Below are 21252 nucleotides of genomic sequence, written 5' to 3' on the forward strand. Positions count from 1 at the left end.
CAATCAAGCCAAAGCTTTGGGTTCAAACATATTCTGAATACAAGTCCTTTATGTAATAACCACGTCTTTCCTCCAGTGAGAACAGACTGCATTATCTAACTGGCAAAGACTGGACATCTGTGAATTTAAATATACATACAGTGGGGCAAAAAAATATTTAGTCAGCCACCAATTGTGCAAGTTCTCCCACTTAAAAAGATGAGGGAGGCCTGTAAGTTTCATCATAGGTATACCTCAACTATGAGAGACAGAATGAGAAAAACAAATCCAGAAAATCACATTGTCTGATTTTTAAAGAATTTATTCGCAAATTATGGTGGAAAATAAGTATTTGGTCAATAACAAAAGTTCATCTCAATACTTTGTTATATAGCCTTTGTTGGCAATGACAGAGCTCAAACGTCTTCACCAGGTTTTCACACTGTTATTGGTATTTTGGCCCGTTCCTCCATGCAGATCTCCACTAGAGCCGTGATGTTTTGGGGCTGGGCAACACGGACTTTCCACTCCCTCCAAAGATGTTCTATGGTGTTGAGACCTGGAGACTGGCTAGGCCACTCCAGGACCTTGAAATGCTTCTTACGAAGCCACTCCTTGGTTGTGTTTGGGATCATTGTCATGCTGAAAGACCCAGCCACGTTCCATCTTCAATGCCCTTGCTGATGGAAGGTTTTCATTCAAAATCTCACCATACATGGCCCCATTCATTCTTTCCTTTACACGGACCAGTCGTCCTGGTCCCTTTGTAGAAAAACAGCCCAAAGCATGATGTTTCCACCCCCGTGCTTCACAGTAGGTCTGGTGTTCTTTGGATGCAACTCAGCATTCTTTCTCCTCCAAACACCACGAGTTGAGTTTTGACCAAAAAGTTCTATTTTGGTTTCATCTGACCATATGACATTCTCCCAATCGTCTTCTGGATCGTCCAAATGCTCTGTAGCAAACTTCAGACGGGCCTGGACATGTCCTGGCTGAAGCAGGGGGACACGTCTGGCACTGCAGGATTGGAGCCCCTGGCGGCGTAGTGTGTTACTGATGGTACCTTTGTTACTCTGGTCCCAGCTCTCTGCAGGTCCTTCACTAGGTCCCCCGTGTGCTTCTGGGAGTTTTGCTCACCGTTCTTGTGATCATTTTGACCCCACGGGGTGAGATCTTGCGTGGAGCCCCAGATGGAGGGAGATTATCGGTGGTCTTGTATGTCTTCCATTTTCTAATCATTGCTCCTACAGTGGATTTCTTCACACCAAGCTGCTTACCTATTGCACATTCAGTCTTCTCAGCCTGGTGCAGGTCTACAATTGTGTTTCTGGTGTCCTTTGACAGCTCTTTGGTCTTGGTCATAGTGGAGTTTGGAGTGTCACGGTTTGAGGTTGTGGACAGACGTCTTTCACACTGAGAACCAGTTCAAACAGGCATCTTTCACACTGAGAACCAGTTCAAACAGGTGTCTTTCACACTGAGAACCAGTTCAAACAGGCGTCTTTCACACTGAGAACCAGTTCAAACAGGTGTCTTTCATACTGAGAACCAGTTCAAACAGGCGTCTTTCACACTGAGAACCAGTTCAAACAGGTGTCTTTCATACTGAGAACCAGTTCAAACAGGCATCTTTCACACTGAGAACCAGTTCAAACAGGTGTCTTTCACACTGAGAACCAGTTCAAACAGGTGTCTTTCACACTGACAACCAGTTCAAACAGGTGTCTTTCACACTGAGAACCAGTTCAAACAGGTGTCTTTCAGACTGAGAACCAGGTCAAACAGGTGTCTTTCACACTGAGAACCAGTTCAAACAGGCGTCTTTCACACTGAGAACCAGTTCAAACAGGCGTCTTTCACACTGAGAACCAGTTCAAACAGGCGTCTTTCATACTGAGAACCAGTTCAAACAGGTGTCTTTCACACTGAGAACCAGTTCAAACAGGCGTCTTTCACACTGAGAACCAGTTCAAACAGGCGTCTTTCACACTGAGAACCAGTTCAAACAGGTGTCTTTCACACTGAGAACCAGTTCAAACAGGTGTCTTTCACACTGAGAACCAGTTCAAACAGGCGTCTTTCACACTGAGAACCAGTTCAAACAGGCGTCTTTCACACTGAGAACCAGTTCAAACAGGCGTCTTTCACACTGAGAACCAGTTCAAACAGGCGTCTTTCACACTGAGAACCAGTTCAAACAGGCGTCTTTCACACTGAGAACCAGTTCAAACAGGCGTCTTTCACACTGAGAACCAGTTCAAACAGGTGTCTTTCACACTGAGAACCAGTTCAAACAGGCGTCTTTCACACTGAGAACCAGTTCAAACAGGTGTCTTTCACACTGAGAACCAGTTCAAACAGGCGTCTTTCACACTGAGAACCAGTTCAAACAGGCGTCTTTCACACTGAGAACCAGTTCAAACAGGCGTCTTTCACACTGAGAACCAGTTCAAACAGGCGTCTTTCACACTGAGAACCAGTTCAAACAGGTGTCTTTCACACTGAGAACCAGTTCAAACAGGTGTCTTTCACACTGAGAACCAGTTCAAACAGGCGTCTTTCACACTGAGAACCAGTTCAAACAGGCGTCTTTCACACTGAGAACCAGTTCAAACAGGCGTCTTTCACACTGAGAACCAGTTCAAACAGGCGTCTTTCACACTGAGAACCAGTTCAAACAGGTGTCTTTCATACTGAGAACCAGTTCAAACAGGTGCCATTAATACAGGTAAGGAGTGGAGGACAGAGGAGCCTCGAGAACCAGAAATCTTGCTTGTTTGTAGGTGACCAAATACTTATTTTCCACCATAATTTGCAAATAAATTCTATAAAAATCAGACAATGTGATTTTTCTCATTCTGTCTCTCAGAGTTGAGGTATACCTATGATGAAACTTACAGGCCTCCCTCATCTTTTTAAGTGGGAGAACTTGCACAATTGGTGGCTGACTAAATACTTTTTTGCCCCACTGTATATGTATACATTAATGGCCTATTTGCAAACATTGTTGACCAGTCACACATATTTAGCCTCTTGAAGTCCAATTTATTTAGGTACTTTCAAACCCAGCACCTCCTTCAGTGTAAAGACCCGAATTTCTCAAACCTAACTTCAACACCGGGTGTCGATGATATGTTGAAAATCCCTTTTCACTCCCAAATCCTCATTTGGAGAATAAATGAAGGTATAACTTCCCTCACTAGTTCATCCCTGATGGAGATGAGGAGTGACTGGGAAACTGAGGTCGGGGAGGACAAAGAACAGGCTCCTGGCAATGTGCACTACAACCCGTCTGTGCAAACTTTCGCATCATAAGTTTTATGCCGGGTCCACTTATCCAAAGCAAAACTAACTCGAATATACTCAAACATACATGCGAGCTGTGACAGACGTCTGTTAACCACATGTTCTGGTCGTGTCCTGCCCTGCCAACGTATTGGGCAACAATCTTTAAAACCCTGTCAGAAGCACTTAATTCTGTACTTTAACCCAAGAATCACAGATAAAAATACTTCTAGATCGAGGAAAAAAATCACAAAAACATCATTATCTTTACAACACTACTGACACGCAGAAGAATATTATTGCATTGGAAACCAACAAGCCCCCCTAAGTGTCTCTGTGGTTGAGTGACGCGATGCATTTGATAAAGTTGGAAAAGATCAAATACTCACTCAGAGGGTCCAAAGAAAATATGTTATTCTATCTGGGATCCCATCTTGGCTCACGTAAGCAAACTTAGAACTTTACCTGAGACAACCTGAACTCTTTCAAACCATTTCATTTACTTTCAAAAACCGTGGCTGCATGCGTTTAAAATGATTTGGAAATGTGTGTAAAATGTATTTTTCCTATGGCTTTTTTTTCTCTTTCTTTTTGTATTCACTTACCATGTCTAATATAACTGGCTGTGATTTTCATTGGGTGTGCCCTGTGTTCGTGGGGGGAGGGGGGGGGGGGGGGGGGGGTTGTGTATACATATACAAAAGGAAAGGAAACGGAGAACTCCACACGTGTAAAGTGTTGCTGCCTTTCAGTTTCCAAATAAAAAATGTATATGAAAAAAAAGAGCACTTTCTATTGTGATTGTTCGCTGCCCTCAAGCTACCTGATTTTAATGATGCTTGGTACTTAAAAAAAAGTTGCAGTCTAACTTTATACTGGTATTTGAATGTTTGGCTGTGTGTTAGGGTAATGACTCCGTCCTGGAGCTCTTCACTGTGCTGTCAGAGGACGAAGTGAAGAAGAAAATGACAAAGAAGCTGAAAAGGGCCAAAAAGAAGGCAGCCAAGTGAGTACAGCCACACGATTCTCTTCAACCTTTGCAGAAGATGTGTATTCCTGTGCAGTATTACTCAGTGTTTTTAGTCCTGTCATGTCTTGTAAAAGCAGTTTTATGGTCTGAGGGCTTCCAGATGATCAGTGTGTTATGTTGCCCCCCCGGTGTAGAGCTCAGGAAGACGCCGACAAGGAGGCGGAGGAACCGGAGGTGGAGAAGATGCTGACGGACGAGATCGTCAGACTAACAAACATCAAGGCTTCTGCCAAAATCAGGTCAGTGTGGAGCAAAATGTGGAGCTAGAAAAGAGAGCCACTCGCCAACAAGCTTGTCTCTCAGGTGGGTGGACTGCCTGTCGTGTGCAGGCAGTGAGCTGAAGGTGGCGCTGCTGCTGCAGAATAACACCGTGGAGACATACAGCCTGAAGACGGCCGATAAAACCCCCGAGGCCAACAAGACGGCGCGGCTCACGCTCGGCGGCCACCGCACCGACGTCCGCACGCTGGCCTTCAGCTCTGACAACCTGGCTGTCCTCTCCGCCTCCGGAGACACGGTCAAAGTGTGGAACAGGTGACCGACAAACGACCTCATGAGATGATGAGCAGGAAGGGATGGATGGTCTGACCGTGTTCGTCCCGGCTGCAGGTCGACGCTGCAGGTGATTCGCACCATGGCCTGCGACTACGCCCTCTGCTCCATGTTTGTGCCGGGAGACAGGCAGATCATCCTGGGAACCAAGGTAGTCACGCTCGGCCGCTACCTTGAACTTAAAGAGCATTCTACGGGAATCCACACGTTGTTGATCCAAATGAAATGTCAGTGCACAACAAGTAACCAGAGGAAGGCGATGCACTGCGCCTCCTCCTGAGGCTCATATGCTGCTAGCAGATCTCTTAAGTCCTCTTCTGCGGTGACTAAATGACGTTTAGTTTTTCCTCCTCAGAGCGGGAAGCTGCAGATCTTCGAGCTGTCCTCAGGAAGCCTCCTGGAGACTGTGGACGCTCACGACGGAGCCCTGTGGTCACTGTGCTTGGCTCCAGACCAGGTAAAGCTGGAGCTCCTGTGGCTCTACTCTGGTCTACAGGAGATACTGTCTAAATGTTCATTCAGAGACATTGTGATTCAACTGAAAAGGTCATGAAATGAAAGCACAGCAGATAATTTGATGTCCTCCGTGAGGCGCCTCCCCTCTGCTTTGGATGGGACGTTTTGTCCACACTTTTTTGTGATTTATTCATTAACAAAAGTTGGAGCAACCTATTCCCATGCCCCCAACGGTCCGGGGGGAAATATCAAATCATCCCTGAAAATGTCGTGCAATTCGGGTGAATAGTTTTTTTCAAAACGTTGTTTACATACATACATACATACATACATACATACATACATACATACATACATACATACATACAGTGGGGAGAACAAGTATTTGATACACTGCTGATTTTTGAAGTTTTCCCACTTACAAAGCATGTAGAGGTGTGTAATTTGTATCACAGGTACTCTTCAACTGTGAGGGACACAATCTAAAACAAAAATGCAGAAAATCACAGTGGATGATTTTTAAATACTTTGTTTCCATTGTATTGCATGACATAAGTATTTGATACATCAGACAAACAGAACTCAATATTTGGTACAGAAACCTTTGTTTGCAGTTACAGAGATCAGACGTTTTCTGTAGTTCTTCACCAGGTTTGCACTGCAGCAGGGATTCTGGCCACTCCTCCATACAGATGTTCTCCAGAGCGTTCAGGTTTCGGGGCTGTCGCTGGGCAACACGGACTTTCAGCTCTCTCCAAAGGTTTTCTATTGGATTCAGGTCTGGAGACTGGCTAGGCCACTCCAGGACCTTGAGATGCTTCCTATGGAGCCACTCCAGGACCTTGAGATGCTTCCTATGGAGACACTCCAGGACCTTGAGATGCTTCCTATGGAGACACTCCAGGACCTTGAGATGCTTCCTATGGAGCCACTCCAGGACCTTGAGATGCTTCCTACGGAGCCACTCCAGGACCTTGAGATGCTTCCTATGGAGCCACTCCAGGACCTTGAGATGCTTCCTACGGAGCCACTCCAGGACCTTGAGGTGCTTCCTATGGAGCCACTCCAGGACCTTGAGGTGCTTCCTATGGAGCCACTCCAGGACCTTGAGGTGCTTCCTACCGAGCCACTCCAGGACCTTGAGATGCTTCCTATGGAGCCACTCCAGGACCTTGAGGTGCTTCCTATGGAGCCACTCCAGGACCTTGAGGTGCTTCCTACGGAGCCACTCCAGGACCTTGAGATGCTTCCTACGGAGCCACTCCAGGACCTTGAGATGCTTCCTATGGAGACACTCCAGGACCTTGAGATGCTTCCTATGGAGGCACTCCAGGACCTTGAGATGTTTCCTATGGAGCCACTCCAGGACCTTGAGATGCTTCCTACGGAGCCACTCCAGGACCTTGAGATGCTTCATATGGAGCCACTCCAGGACCTTGAGATGCTTCCTATGGAGCCACTCCAGGACCTTGAGATGCTTCCTATGGAGCCACTCCAGGACCTTGAGATGCTTCCTATGGAGCCACTCCAGGACCTTGAGATGCTTCCTATGGAGCCACTCCAGGACCTTGAGATGCTTCCTAAGGAGCCACTCCAGGACCTTGAGGTGCTTCCTATGGAGCCACTCCAGGACCTTGAGATGCTTCCTATGGAGCCACTCCAGGACCTTGAGATGCTTCCTATGGAGCCACTCCAGGACCTTGAGGTGCTTCCTATGGAGCCACTCCAGGACCTTGAGATGCTTCCTATGGAGCCACTCCAGGACCTTGAGGTGCTTCCTATGGAGCCACTCCAGGACCTTGAGATGCTTCCTATGGAGCCACTCCAGGACCTTGAGATGCTTCCTATGGAGCCACTCCAGGACCTTGAGATGCTTCCTATGGAGCCACTCCAGGACCTTGAGGTGCTTCCTATGGAGCCACTCCAGGACCTTGAGATGCTTCCTATGGAGCCACTCCTTAGTGGCGCTGGCTGAGTGTTCCAGGTCGTTGTCATGCTGGAAGACCAGCCACGACCCATCTTCACTGCTCTTGCTGAGGGAAGGAGGTTGTTGGCCCAGGTCTCACCATACATGGCCTCATCCATCCTCCCTCAATACGGTGCAGTCGTCCCGTCCCCTTTGCAGAAAGCATCCCCAAACAATGACGTTTCCATCTCCATGCTTCACAGTTGGGATGGTGTTCTTGGGGTTGTACTCGTCCTTCTTTCTCCAAACACAGCGAGTGGAGTTTAGACCAAAAAGCTCCACTTTTGTCTCATCACACCACATGACCTTCTCCCATTCCTCCTCTGGATGATCCACATGGTCATTGGCAAACTTCAGACGGGCCTTGACCTGCGCTGGCTTGAGCAGGGGGACCTTGCGTGCAGTGCAGGATTTTAATCCATGACGGCGGAGTGTTACTGATGGTTTTCTTTGAAACGGTGGTTCCAGCTCTCTCCAGGTCATTGACCAGGTCCTGCCGTGTCGTTCTGGGCTCATCCCTCACTGTCCTCATGATCATTGATGCCCCACGAGGAGAGATCTTGCATGGCGCTCCAGACCGAGGGAGATTGACCGTCGTCTTGAACTTCTTCCATTTTCTGATAATTGCACCAACAGTTGTTGCCTTCTCACCAAGCTGCTTCTCTTGTCCTGGAGCCCAGCCTTGTGCAGGTCAACACGTTTATCCCTGATGTCCTTGCCTCTTGTCCTGGAGCCCATCCTTGTGCAGGTCTACAGTTTATCCCTGATGTCCTTGCCTCTTGTCCTGGAGCCCAGCCTTGTGCAGGTCTACAGGTTTATCCCTGATGTCCTTGCACAGCTCTCTGGTCTTGGCCATTGTGGAGAGGTTGGAGTTTGTTTGAGTGTGTGGACAGGTGTCTTTTATACCGGTAAGGAGTTCAAACAGGTGCAGTTAATACAGGTAATGAGTGGAGAGCAGCAGGGCTTCTTAAAGAAGAACTAACAGGTCTGTGGGAGCCTCAATTGTTACTGCTTGATAGGCCATCAAATACTTATGTCATGCAATACAATGGGAATTAATTATTTAAAAATCATCCACTGTGATTTTCTGCATTTTTGTTTTAGATTGTGTCCCTCACAGTTGAAGAGTACCTGTGATACAAATTACACACCTCTACATGCTTTGTAAGTTGGAAAACTTCAAAAATCAGCAGTGTATCAAATACTTGTTCTCCCCACTGCACATACATACATACATACATACATACATACATACATACATACATGCAGACGAACACATAACCTTCTCTGCCAGCTTCGTTGTTGAAGGTAATGAAACGTCCACTGAGGACAGTAATCTCGCCAGCGGAGGCACAAGGAAAAGTACTGAATGAAGTAGTGTGTGCTCATCAGCTCCACCTACAGGGCTACAGGGGTTAGCATCGCAAGCTATTGCAACTTGATTTGGACTTGCTAGTTTTTGTACTGGAAGCTTTGGCTGCATGATATATGATCAAAGTTATTATCGTCACGACACAGTCAATATGCACAACATACATGTGAACAATGTTTTCAGCTGAAAAGAGAAAACTTCATTAAATCATTCCGATTACGTGGAAACGGGGGAAATGCAACTTTTCTGAAACGCTGCTAATAGTTCTTCTGCACATTCACAAGAAGGATTCCTTCCTGCTGAATTCACCAGCGCTTCTCCAATAAAGTGTACATTTACTATGTCATCGTCTGGATCACGTGTGGAAACGCGTTTTATTTCTTACAAACAACCGGCTCTGAACGGTACAAAGACGACAAAGAAAGGCGGTTTATTTAAAGCAGCTTCATGAGCCAAAGATTGCCTGGATCATTTGAGAAGCACTGCCATTTAACTCTCGGTAAAGGTGCACAATAAAATCCCCTCGTGTCGAATACCATTAACAACCTAAAAAATCAATACAAAATGAAGCAGCTTCAATGATTTCTGGTCCCTTCATGCATTCTTGGGTGGTTTTATCACAAAGGTACTGGCCCGACATGAAAACTACATCTCTCCAGCTTCCTGTAGTTTCTGTGTAGAGATCGTTTTCCAAACATTGACCTCTGAGCTCCAAATGTTTATGAGACGAAAGATGGATAAACGAGTTCCTCCGAAAACTACTTTGAGGAGGAAATGAAAAGGTCGGTTTACCTTTTTTAGTTTAACAACACAGGTGAACAAATTACAGTAAAACCAATTTACACATTTTCTCACACTACCGTATTTTCCGCACTATAAGGCACCTAAATACCTCAAATTTTCTCTAAAGCTGCCAGTGCGCCTTATCACCCGGTGCGCCTTATATATGGAAGAAATGCGCTACTCGAGACTGCTATTTGCCAGCTGTACAACCAGAAGCTTTTATTTTGACAACTCTAACTTGGCAACTGGATCTTCAGAGCGGACGACACTCCACACAACACCTTAATCACTCATGGTTGCACACCAACATTCTAACAAACCAAAATAAACTAGATGAAATAATTACTCCCTAAACTGGGGAACAAAAACACATAAACACAATCAACACAACACCAAGCCCAACAACAACCCACAATAACCTCCAACAACACAAAATTTGTCGCTGCAAGGCATGATGGGACATCCTGAGCTCCTCAGTGCAGCCTATAAACTCCCATAATTCATTGCAGCTGTTTGTGGTGTTTTAAATGCAATTATTGGGGGTTCTATTTGGTTTGTGGTGTCGGTAATAATTGTGTTGTGTTGTGTTTTTGTTGCTTACTTCACGTAGTTTAGTTTATTATCATTAGTATTACTGGTAGTTGTAAGTTGTCAACCAGCAGTGAAGAAGGTTTTGTGTGTAGTGTCCTCCTGGCATAGGCTACAGGTAGGACTATCAAAATAAAGTGTGTGCACCTCTCTGGGTGTTAGAATCAGTGGAAAATGTAACCTAATGGCTTTGAGCTATAAAGGTTGCTGACCAATGGTCTATTCCATGCGGTGCGCCTTATATACGAACTAAGTTGTAAATTATGTCAATCAATGTAGGTGCGCCTTTTAGTCCAGTGTGCCTTATAGGGCAGAAAATACAGTACTCATATTTTATTTTTAAAAGTGATTACCATGAACTCGGTAGTATTTTAAAACTAAATAAAAGACTAAGTTCTCTTTGTTTGGTTAAAAACAAGGAATCCTGAATTGTGAGGCGCTTCAAGCTCCATGTGGAGAACATGTACTGTACGTTCTCTTTTCTCGCTATCAAAACTAATAGAAGGAATCAGAACCTCCATTCTACCCTGAGTGTTTTACACATTCCTCTTGTTTGATGGCTTTTGGGTTTGTTTGTTGTTTCTTGTGTTTGTGTTGTGCAGAGAGGAATCGTCTCTGGAAGTGCAGACAAGACGGTGAAGTTCTGGGACTTTGAGCTGATTCAAAACAAAGACAGCAGCCAGAAGTAAGTCACGCCTTCTTCTTCCTCCCTTGAACACAGTAGGGACATTCTAAACCTCCGGCTCGGCTGTGAAGTGTGGACGGCAAAGACCAGCATCTGTGGGAAAAAGATGATGTAATCACCCCGCCGCCCCGCCCCCACCTGTGATGTCATCTAATCACCACAGCAATGGCAGACTCCATACTCCAGGTGGCGCTGCAGAAGCTACTGATACTGTCAGGAGCATAGACCTATAGAACTCAGAGTTATAGAGAAGTCTATAAACATGAGTCTACTTCTAAAGTTCTATGTGCTCCATGTCTTCTTCTGCGTTGTTGGTGTGTTTGGTGAGTCACAGCGCCCCTAAAGGCCTGGTGTGTGTACTACATGGCCCTGAAGCCTTGTGAATTGTTTTTTAGAACGCCGGAGAGAAAGAAGATGGTTTTTGGCTCGTGTGGGCGTGGCTAAAGTCCGATGAATGGCTGAGATACACTTTCTGTGTGTCTCACTCTTTACCCTACAGTTTAAATATTCTCAGTATCACTGTTTTTTATTCTATATAATATTGGGTTCTGTTAAGCAGAGTGTGTGTGTGTGTGTGTGTGTGTGTGTGTGTGCGTGTGTGTGTGTGCGTGTGCGTGCGTCAGGAGGCTGACGGTGAAACACACTCGCACCCTGCAGCTGGAGGAGGACGTCCTGTGTGTGAAGTTGTCTCCTGACCACCGACTGCTGGCCGTGTCCTTGTTGGACTGCACCGTCAAGATCTTCTACACAGACTCTCTGAAGGTTCCTCCTAAACACACACAGTCAACATTAGATAAACCATGAGATGGATAGAGAATTCACCATGTCATAATGTCTTCCTGGTTCTGACCTGCTGCTGTCGTCTTCAGTTCTTCTTGTCTCTGTATGGACACAAGCTGCCCGTCCTCTGCCTGGACGTCTCACATGTGAGTATTACAACCACGTCACTCTGGGAAACACTTCAGATGCAGTTTCCTTAAAGCTGAAACACATGAAACTCATCAGATCTTTTATTTTTTGTTTTGTATCCTTCTTCTCCCTCTTATTTATCTTCCCTTTCTTTTCTCTTTATCTCTTCCCCATCTTCCTCCGTAATCCTCTTTTCTGGCTACATCTTCTTTCTCTTTCTTCTCCTCCTCCCTCTGGTTTTCTTTCTCCGCCTCCCTCTTCCTTCCCCCTCGCCTTTTTTCTCCTCCATTTCTTTGATCTTCTTTTGTTTCTCTTGTGTCCATCTTCTTCTTATCCTTCTCTATTTTCTCTTCTTCCTTCTCCACCTTCTTTAGTTTTTTTCCATCTTACTTCCACAGTTTTTTTCATCTCCTTTTGTGTATCCATCATTTGCTACTCATCCTTTTCCCCTTCCTTCTTCTTCCTTCTCTTCCTATTCTTCTCCTCCATCTTCTCTTCTTCTTTTTCTCTGTCCCTTCTTCATTCTTCTTCTTGTCCCATTTTATTTTTCTCCTTTTTCTCCTCCTCATGTTCTTTTACTCATTTTTCTCTTCTTTCCTCCCGTCTTCTTATTATTTTTATTGGCGCTCACAGACTCCCGTCACTTCCTCTCTATTCGTCAGTGTTTGGAGTTCGTTGTTTGCTTCTCTCTTTGAATAAATTGTACTTTATTTGCTCATTTCACTTTTTACTGTTTGTTTGTTTGTTTGTTGTTGCTCAGCTTGTGGCTCTGACTTCCTGTCTGCGTTTCAGGATGGGACGATCATCGCCACCGGCTCCGCCGACAGGAACGTGAAGATCTGGGGTTTGGACTTCGGCGACTGTCACCGCTCCATGTTTGCTCACGACGACAGGTACCACATCCGTCCTGATGGAATCAGGACGTCTCCGGCTCTGACTTCATCACAGCCGTGTGCCGTTAACTCGGGATGGACTGTGACTTCACACTCTTTCATCTCCTCGCATCTGTTTTCGTCACAGATTGTCTGCCTTTCCATCTTCAATATTCTTAATTCCTCTCAGCCCTTCTCTTCTTTATACATTTTGTATGTGTGGGTTTGACTTGGAGTGTGTTTCTTGTTTCTGCATGTCTTTCTTTTGATCTTTAAGCGGATCTTTCCCTTCTTGAAATTGTTTAAATTTGCCCTTTTTTCTGATCGGGCATGTTATTTTTCTGCTTCTTTCTGTTTCCCCAGCTTGTGTATCTAACGCAGGACTGTCGAACCTATTTTACCTCAATGGCCAAAGAACTATAACCATAGAAACACGTTTAAAATAATTCCCCCTTTTTTTTTTTATTCCTTTAAGCACAAGTGTATAATGAAAATGTTCCCATTGGATGCATTTTTTTTTTTTTTCACAAAACATATACTGTCTAAAACAAATGAAAATCCTCTTTGCGACTTAAAGGTGCATCTAAAAAAATCCATACAATCCATCTAACCTTCATTCCACTTGACCCAACATAGTCTTTTTGATGATGTTTTTCCATCTTTCCATCCATCCAGTGTGTTATCCTGCCGTCGCGCTGGGCGGGGTCAGGATACACACCGGACACATCGCCAGCCAATCACAGGACACGTTGATACCATAACAACTAAAAACTTCAAAGTGATTTTTAAATTGAACATAAGGAAAAGCAGTTAATTTAGTTAATAATTAAAAAAAATGCTTTTAATGTCCTCTTTGTCATATTTCAGAGCGAGATTTAGCACAGAGTCCAAATGATGCCCTCACCCTCACCCTCACCCTCACCCTCACCCTCACCCTCACTCACCCTGTCCCTTCACTCATCCACTCCTTTCTTTCCCTCCACAGTGTCATGTTCCTCCAGTTTGTCCCAAAGACTCATCTGTTCTTCACGGCGGGGAAGGACAAGAAGATCAAGCAGTGGGACGCCGACAAGTTCGAGCACATCCAGACGCTGGAGGTGACGCTGCTGTCCTCTCCCTCCTCTGACAGGACTCCTACAAACTAAACACTGACCTCGTGTGAATTACCAGCTGTCAGACAGATGTTTGGCTCGACGGAGATCCTCAGCCGTTTATTTGTGCCGTGTTTCAGGGCCACCACCGGGAGGTGTGGTGTCTGGCCATCAGCCCGAACGGCGACCACCTGGTCTCGTCCTCCCACGATAAATCCCTGCGCCTGTGGGAGCGCACCAGAGAGCCCATCATCTTAGAGGAGGAGCGAGAGACGGTGAATCACCTATTCCAACAAGCAGTTTGTCTTTAAACACTACAACTTGAGAGGACTGTGTAGATCTGAAAAAGGTGGTGCGAGAACCAACGTGAAATGCAGATGTGTTTCTATTCTGGGAGCAGGTTTATGGAACGTCTCAGTGACGACTTAAAACTGTGCAAATCAATGTTCTGCTTCAAAAAACCAGTAAAAAGAAAAATAATTAATGTTTACAATGAACAATAATTTCTGTTACTTCTGTTTTGTTTGGTTGGGTTTTTCTCATGTACTACTTCTGTTATGTTCCATATTCACTTTTTCTCCCGTATTACGACTGCTATGTTTATTATTATTATTATTATTTTTTCTTTCTCCAGTTGCTTTTTTAAAATTTGAATATATTTTTTGCATCACTGGTGTCTGGGGTAACCGCACGGGTTTTTAAGGGAGAGGCTAAAATAAGCCTTGGCTTCAGCCTAATACCCATTTCAGTTGCAAGTATATTGTGAAACAGTGAAAAATTCACAGGTGTGTGAACTTGTACCATGAACTGCACAAAGATTCATCAACTGCACTTCTACTGAAACTGTAACCGAAATCAACCATTCATTCATTCATTCGTTCATTAAATGTTGTTTTTCTCCTTTTTGTTTTTTTATTCTCAGGAGCGAGAAGCTGAGTTTGAGGAGAGCCTGGCGAAAGACGACATGCCTGTGGTGAGCATTTGTAATCACATTCACAACAACCAAACCTCATGAGAGGATATTTCCCTCAGACAGCTTTATTCCCATTCAGGGTTCGTTCACTTTAAGTAGTCTTTTAGTACACGCTCATAAACAACAATGTACCACTGAAGTACAGTCAGAGTGCACATAAAATGTTAATATTGCAAGGAAACCTCATTTCTCCACTGCAGACTTCATATTTTTTACATTTCTTCACCATGTCTTCACCAGAAATGTCATGTTTGTCATCTGTCATGTTTTTGACTTGGATAATTGAGATTTTATTATCAGTTTTCAGTTCTTCTGATATAAAGATAAAAACATGAGAAATGGCAAAATGGTGTAAAAATGACTTAAAAAAAAAAAAGTCAAGTCAACTTTATTTATGGAGCTTTACTTATATAAAGCTCCTTGTACTTATATAAATATATAAAACATATTAAAAAAAGTAAAACAACTATCATACAGTTCTAAATTGTAGTTTTGAAGCTTCACAAGATACACATTTTGTACATATAAGGACTATGTTTATATTGTACATATTTGGTGAGTCTTTGGGATCGTGCGGGTTGCAGACATTGTTTTAGACGAACGTCTCTGATTTCCATGAAACGTGGTTGTGTTTGCGTGTGCAGGTACCAGGAGAGACGCCAGGTGAAGCGGCTCCCGCAGCCAAGAAAACCATCGAGACGGTCAAAGCTGTGAGTTCCACATTAACGTCATTCTGCGGTGGCGAGCACCTTCACCATGAGAACATCCCCAGTTCGGCCCCCTGCTTGACTGCCTGTCTGAGCGGCTTTCCACCAATAGAACCAGGTTCTCGTTCTGGTCCAGCACCAGATTTAGCACCAGTTCTTTCGCTTTCCACCACCAAAGTCCCAGAACTATCAGGGGCTAACCCGGTACTAAGCTGGCCCCACAGAGCGGGGTCTGACACGTCATCAGGTGGGGGCGGAGTTATCTCTGGAGTTCTCACTACTAAGAGGAGGAAGAGAGGCTGAACCGGCTTTCTGAAATCTACAGTGAACACGGAGCCCTGGAGATGTTCTAGAGAAAAAAATAATAACAACGTGAGGGAACGATATAATTAGTCGTTCCTTCAAGTTAATAATAGATAATTTAACCCACGATGGAGGAGCCGTGGTTCTGGAGGTGCAGAGCTCCAGTCAGTCAGCTGGTACGATCTAGAACAGGGGTGTCCAACATGTGGCCCGGGGGCCAGAACCGGCCCGCCAGAGGATCTAATCCGGCCCGCCATGTGATTTTTTATTTTTTTTAAGTATAAATATGAAAACTGACAGAGGCTGATCTAAAAACACTGGATTGGCAAAAATGACATTCAAAACCGCCCTTGGTCAGAATTAATCAATGCATTGGTGGAGGTCACATAACACAACACCTTTCACAATAACAACAATTCTGCTCTTGTATATTTGTATATATTTTTACGCTCTATATATTTTATTTTATTACTGGCTTACCGGGACCTGAGTCCAAATTTCGTATCATTTCTTCTTTTGATATGACAATAAAGAATCCTTGAATCCTTGAATCCTTAAAATAAAGGTGTCCAATTTATGTGAAGTGATACTTTAGACACCTATACTCAAAAAATATTTCCAGATGATGACAAATTGTTTTAATCCTGAATAAAAATACGATACCAGATGCAGGTGACTGAGGGTTTTTTTTTTTGGGGGGCGAATATAATAATATCTCATTAACTTTAATATGTAAATTTTAGAATAGACTGGCACATTCTTGCAGTTACAAAAGGATCAAAAGAAGGAAAGACCTTGACATTTGTCCATATCTGCAGTTTAATATGTTACGTTTGACTTGTTGGCCCTCCAGAGGTCAGATCAGGTTGGATGTGGCCCCTCAACTAAAATGAGTTTGACGACCCCTGTTCTAGAATATAGAAGCAGTTTTTTTCAGTCTTTTCATGGTAACATGATTGTAACTAAGGTCACTTCCAGGTCTTGTTTGGCGTTATGAGCGCAGGCTGAGGTCTGCATGAGGCAGCAGGGGGCGCTCCGCTATTTTCTACCACAGAACTTCTTTATAATGAAGCCAGACTTTTGATTCATCAACAACTACTAAACAAACTACATACTACTGCAAATGAAAGCTGGATTTTTTTTAACCATAAAATGAGGCTTTTAATGGCTTCATGTGAAAGAGATGTTTTAATCGGTGTGTTTACACGGTTGCCCGGGAAACGGTCGTAGAGCTGCGTTCTATCATTCTATACCTCCATTCCTCCAGACGTTGATGCATTTGATTCAGACACGTCCAGAAATAAAGTGAAAGGAGCAGAAATTCACTATGTAATGCACAAATGTTGAAAAATAAGCCCGGAGCTCATTCACCTTGTTATTGTCCTCGTCCTCGTCCTCGTCGTCTGTCTCATTTAGGTCTTCTCAGGGTAAAATGTGTTATTTTAACGCCTTTTCGGATTCGTCCCGTCTTTGCAGGCGGAGCGGATCATGGAGGCTCTGGAGATTTACAAAGAGGAAAACAGGAAGCTGGAGGAGCACAAATACGCCTGCGGACACGCAGGCAAAGAGGTACTTTAACTCTTGTTTCAACTCAGGGGCAACAAGGCCAGTTTGATCTCGGTTGGGTAGTTTTGGTGCAAAGAAAGAAAAATGTTTGTTCAGTTTGAAGAATGTTTTTTGCGAGACCAGTGTCTGCAGGGTTCAGCACAAGTTCACCCTCGTGTTATGTAGCATGAAAGCTAATCACGCTTCAATTCAATTCAACTTTATATAGCACCAAATACAACACAGTCATTTCTAGGTGCTTTTAACAGAGAAAAACCCAACAAATCCCAACAAGTTGATTGCGACTGTGGAAAGAAAAAGTCCCTCTAACTGGAAGAAACCTTTGCAGAAACCAGACTCAGAGGTGGCGGCGTTCTGCTGACCAGTCGGAGACTTCACTAACAATAAATCAACTATTACTGCAGTTTAACTTTTTTCTTGCGACCAGCTTTTCCCCATGTGTGTCTGTGTGGAGTTTATCTGTGTTTTTATTGGAGCAGTGGGATGGAGGCTCAACATCCTCACAAAGGTTTGATGGACGCTAAGAAAGCTACAGAGGCGTTGCTATCCATTCTGATTGATTTGATTTGTATTCCAGAAAACTGTTCCAATTAATTCCTAATGCTTATATTAAGCTTGAAGGATAACTTTATAAAACCTTTCCATGTGTTTACGTCATTTTTTTTAACTCATGAACTTACAGTCAGCCGATGTTTTTCTGCAGCTTCCTCCTCCACAGCCCAACCCCATCCTCGTGGCCTTTGGGAATGTTTCAGTAAGTAAAACCATTTAGAAGAACAACTTGTGATTCGTGTGTTTTGGGATTTCTGTTTTTAGACGTAGTTGCCGTATTTGACCAGACTATTGAGCACACCTGGATACAAGCTGGATAAACACCGCTGTGTGTGCGTGCGTGCGTGCGTACAGAGTCCAGCAGCAGGGCGGCTTTACGTGATGCACCTGAACGCATCACTCACAGCCGTCAGCTGCTGGACTCCTGCACCACAGAAAGCAGCACAAGACGAGGCCACCGGGAGCAGAAATGTCACTTTTAGGGCCGAAGTAGAGAAGCAGAGCCTCAAAACAGCTTGTCGCCATGCAGGAATAGAATCTGGTGGCATGAAGCCCGTTCACCCGTACAAATCCAGAAATGAGCCGTTTTATCGTTTTGTAAGCCAAAGAGTGTGATAGAAGGAGCAGCTTCTAGTCCAGAAATGACGGTACTAATTAGATGTGTCACGTCTTCTCGTCCAGCCTTCCCGCTACGTTTTAGATGTGATCAGGAAGGTCAGATCGAGGTAAGATGTCCTCCTGGACCACAACGCCAGTGACAATCCCCCTGCACTGTGGTGTATATCACAATATAACCAGTCTTGTATATTTTCCATCAGTGAGCTGGAGATTTCCCTGCTGGTGCTTCCCTTCCCGTACGTCCCCGAGCTGCTGAAGCTTTTCAACAGCTACGTCCAGCAGGGCCTGGAGGTGGAGCTCGTCTGCCGCTGCCTCTTCTTCCTCCTCAAGTAAGACCCTCCTCCGTCTAGTCAGACAGGGAAAGAAGGAAATGCCGTCACCATTCAGCCCAATTCTGAGCTGATTTATGGAGACAAGCAAGAGAAGGAACCGTGTGATCAGTAAAACAAAACAAGAGCTTGTCATTTTGAGCAGCGTTGGCCGTCTGGGCTGCACGGCGCTTCGATTCCTTTCTCGCTGCTGTTTGATTTCTTCATTTGTCTTTAAGCTGGGTTTTATTTGTGGTGAAGGTAAAATGACGTAATATTAAAAGGGTTGGAAAAGATAAATAGTAACAATAGAATTAATTTAATTCAAAACTTATTTACAACTTCATGTTTTACTAGAAAATTAGTGGAAACAATGTAAAGCAGAGAAAATGTATTTTAAGTCTCACAGTTGCACCACATGACTTTTACTTTATTCATATGAAATAAAGCCTCCAGCCATCAATTGATGCCATTTATTACCATTTGTGTTTAGACATTTCAGATATTTCCTGTTCAAACACGCTGGAGTGCTTTAGGCAAACTGTACAATACAACCGTTCACATGCATGAGACTTTAACCACCAGAAAAAGTAAATAACAGTGTAGAGCAACCAATTCTAGACATGTCTAAATGGAATAAAGACACAAATAACTTAATGTGTGTAGTAATATTTTTCAGCACATGTTAAAATAATAATGAAAAACGTTTTGTGCAGTTTGCAGTTTAAAAAAAATTTATACCACAGAAGTCTCAATTATAGTAGCAAAAAATTAAAAGTACTGACCAATTTACTACATTATTGGTGAGTTAATATCACATTTCTTACATTTAAAATGGCCAGAATTATCTCTCTATTGGCAGGTTTTACACTATTGGTCATTAGTACATTATTGGGTGCTTCAATTGTGTATCAATAAAATAAGACATTCAAATATTCTGTTTCCAAACATGTCTCTGTACTTTGACATCCTTTGTTAGTTGTTGGATCTGGTTTCATTATCTTGTCTTTAGGATTCACTTCGGTCAGATCTCCAGTAACCACATGATGCTGTCGGTCATCGACGAGCTGCGGACCAACACGCTCTCTAAAGTGCAAGAAATCAGAGTAAGAGCAGGAGAATTTGGCGAGTGTTGGACTCGAAGTCAATTCTTTGTTTAACTTGACTGGTTTCCTCTCAGGAGGTGATGGGCTTCAACAGCGCCGCCCTGCAGTTCCTCCAGCGGGAGATCGAGAGCAAAGAGGAAGTGATGTTCTTCGCCGAGGCCACCGGCCGCCTGGCGGAGAAGAAGAAGAGGAGGAGGAAGAGAGAGAGGGCCATACTCACTATTGCCTGAATGAAAAATGGACTGTTCAGTGTTTGTGCTCCACCTTTACTGCCACGAGTGGAACAGACACCGTTTCTTTGTTTGTTTGTGCATACACGCTTCATTTCCCAAATAAACTACATTCAAACAATTCAGTCCTCCGTGTCGGAGCATGTGTACACAGCAGCTCCGTGTCTGAAACGGCACCACAACCGCCTCTGTTCAGGATCTGCACACATAAAGGACTTGTGTGATTTCCGTTGGTTTCTGCCCTACAAGCCTAAAGGGACCTTTCAGGCTCGGGGGCCAAACCAGTGTCAAGATGGCCGAGCTCCGGACCACCTGGGTGTTACCCAGAATCCCCTGGTTCACCTCTCAAATCAAGGAGATGTGTCTTCACTTTATAGCCCCGGCACCTCAGCCTGAGTTTACTATCGTAGCACCCAGTAGATGAAGTTAACGTGTTTCATGGCAGAGGGTAAAATCCAAGTTTTCACCTGTGATGTGATCAGGGTCCGTCTCCCCCCTGTAGTCCTCCAGCCTTCAGAAAACCTTCATACACACATCAGACACTTCATTTTCCATAAGTGTGTTTATTTCCTGACTGTGGGGCGCTTTTGGAATAATGAAATGGACCTTTTATAACACCTCTCGCTTACTGTTCATGTTTTAATCTTGCAGGGGACAAAAAAACTAATTAACTCTGTATTTCGAAGGTTGTAAAAAAAAAAGAAGTGCCAGCAGCTCCAACAGCTCTTTATAGGGCTGGATTTGATCTCCAGGCCGTAAAAGTCTCACCTACCAAAATTAAAAATTCTTGTGGAAAATCCCACGCTGCACACTCGCACATTGGAACAATGCTGACACCGAGTTCGCACCCAGCGGCGGCTCACATTAATCGTCACAAGCGCTGATTAAACAAGGGGAAAGTGCTGCCTATAAGTGACGGTTTGTAAATCTCGAAGTGTGTTCCACCTTCGTTTGTGCCAAAAGTGCACTGGGAGACATTTCAGTGAACCTATAATGAGCTAACACTTCAAGACATAGGTACCTGTCCTTGTAATGCCTGTGTATGAAATCCCAAAGCGTTACAATGGAGGGCAGCTTTGCTCCAAAACAGAATCTCTTTTGGTGTAAATGAAACATTAATGATGTGTCCTTCCAGCAGTCCTGACTTTATGATTCAGTGAATTCTCTTTGCACTGGTTTCTTTGCGAGACGGTCATTGCACAGTTTACCACACTTCTCTCCAGCTGTTGAACCGCCGTGTCCATGCATGTTAATGCACTGTGTGATTAAACGATGCATGCAGGGACAGAACATGCAAACTTAGCAGAAAGAGGTGAAAGTT

At 44.2% G+C, this 21252-nt stretch overlaps 1 protein-coding gene across 2 annotated transcripts in view; it reads left to right on the top strand.

Moving 5' to 3' along the window:
- The window catches only part of wdr3 (WD repeat domain 3), a 37333-nt gene extending 17307 nt beyond the window's left edge, over positions 1–20026 (top strand). Inside the window, exons 9-27 of one of the 2 annotated variants that reach the window (XM_080497572.1) lie at positions 4170–4270; positions 4429–4533; positions 4598–4828; positions 4904–4997; positions 5202–5303; positions 10614–10696; positions 11320–11458; positions 11566–11622; positions 12398–12498; positions 13463–13574; positions 13709–13843; positions 14491–14541; positions 15186–15251; positions 17028–17120; positions 17821–17871; positions 18351–18394; positions 18488–18616; positions 19608–19701; positions 19776–20026. In XM_080497572.1, the coding sequence (XP_080353698.1) occupies positions 4170–4270; positions 4429–4533; positions 4598–4828; positions 4904–4997; positions 5202–5303; positions 10614–10696; positions 11320–11458; positions 11566–11622; positions 12398–12498; positions 13463–13574; positions 13709–13843; positions 14491–14541; positions 15186–15251; positions 17028–17120; positions 17821–17871; positions 18351–18394; positions 18488–18616; positions 19608–19701; positions 19776–19931 (1944 nt within the window). In that variant the 3' untranslated portion in view covers positions 19932–20026. Of the gene's footprint in view, positions 1–4169; positions 4271–4428; positions 4534–4597; positions 4829–4903; positions 4998–5201; positions 5304–10613; positions 10697–11319; positions 11459–11565; positions 11623–12397; positions 12499–13462; positions 13575–13708; positions 13844–14490; positions 14542–15185; positions 15252–17027; positions 17121–17820; positions 17872–18350; positions 18395–18487; positions 18617–19607; positions 19702–19775 lie in introns of those variants that run through there. The other variant, XM_080497573.1, reaches the window with a different exon arrangement.
- Positions 20027–21252: the final 1226 nt, after the last annotated feature.

This window comes from Blennius ocellaris, assembly GCF_963422515.1.
Source record: "Blennius ocellaris genome assembly, chromosome: 6".
Taxonomy (NCBI): Eukaryota; Metazoa; Chordata; class Actinopteri; order Blenniiformes; family Blenniidae; genus Blennius; species Blennius ocellaris.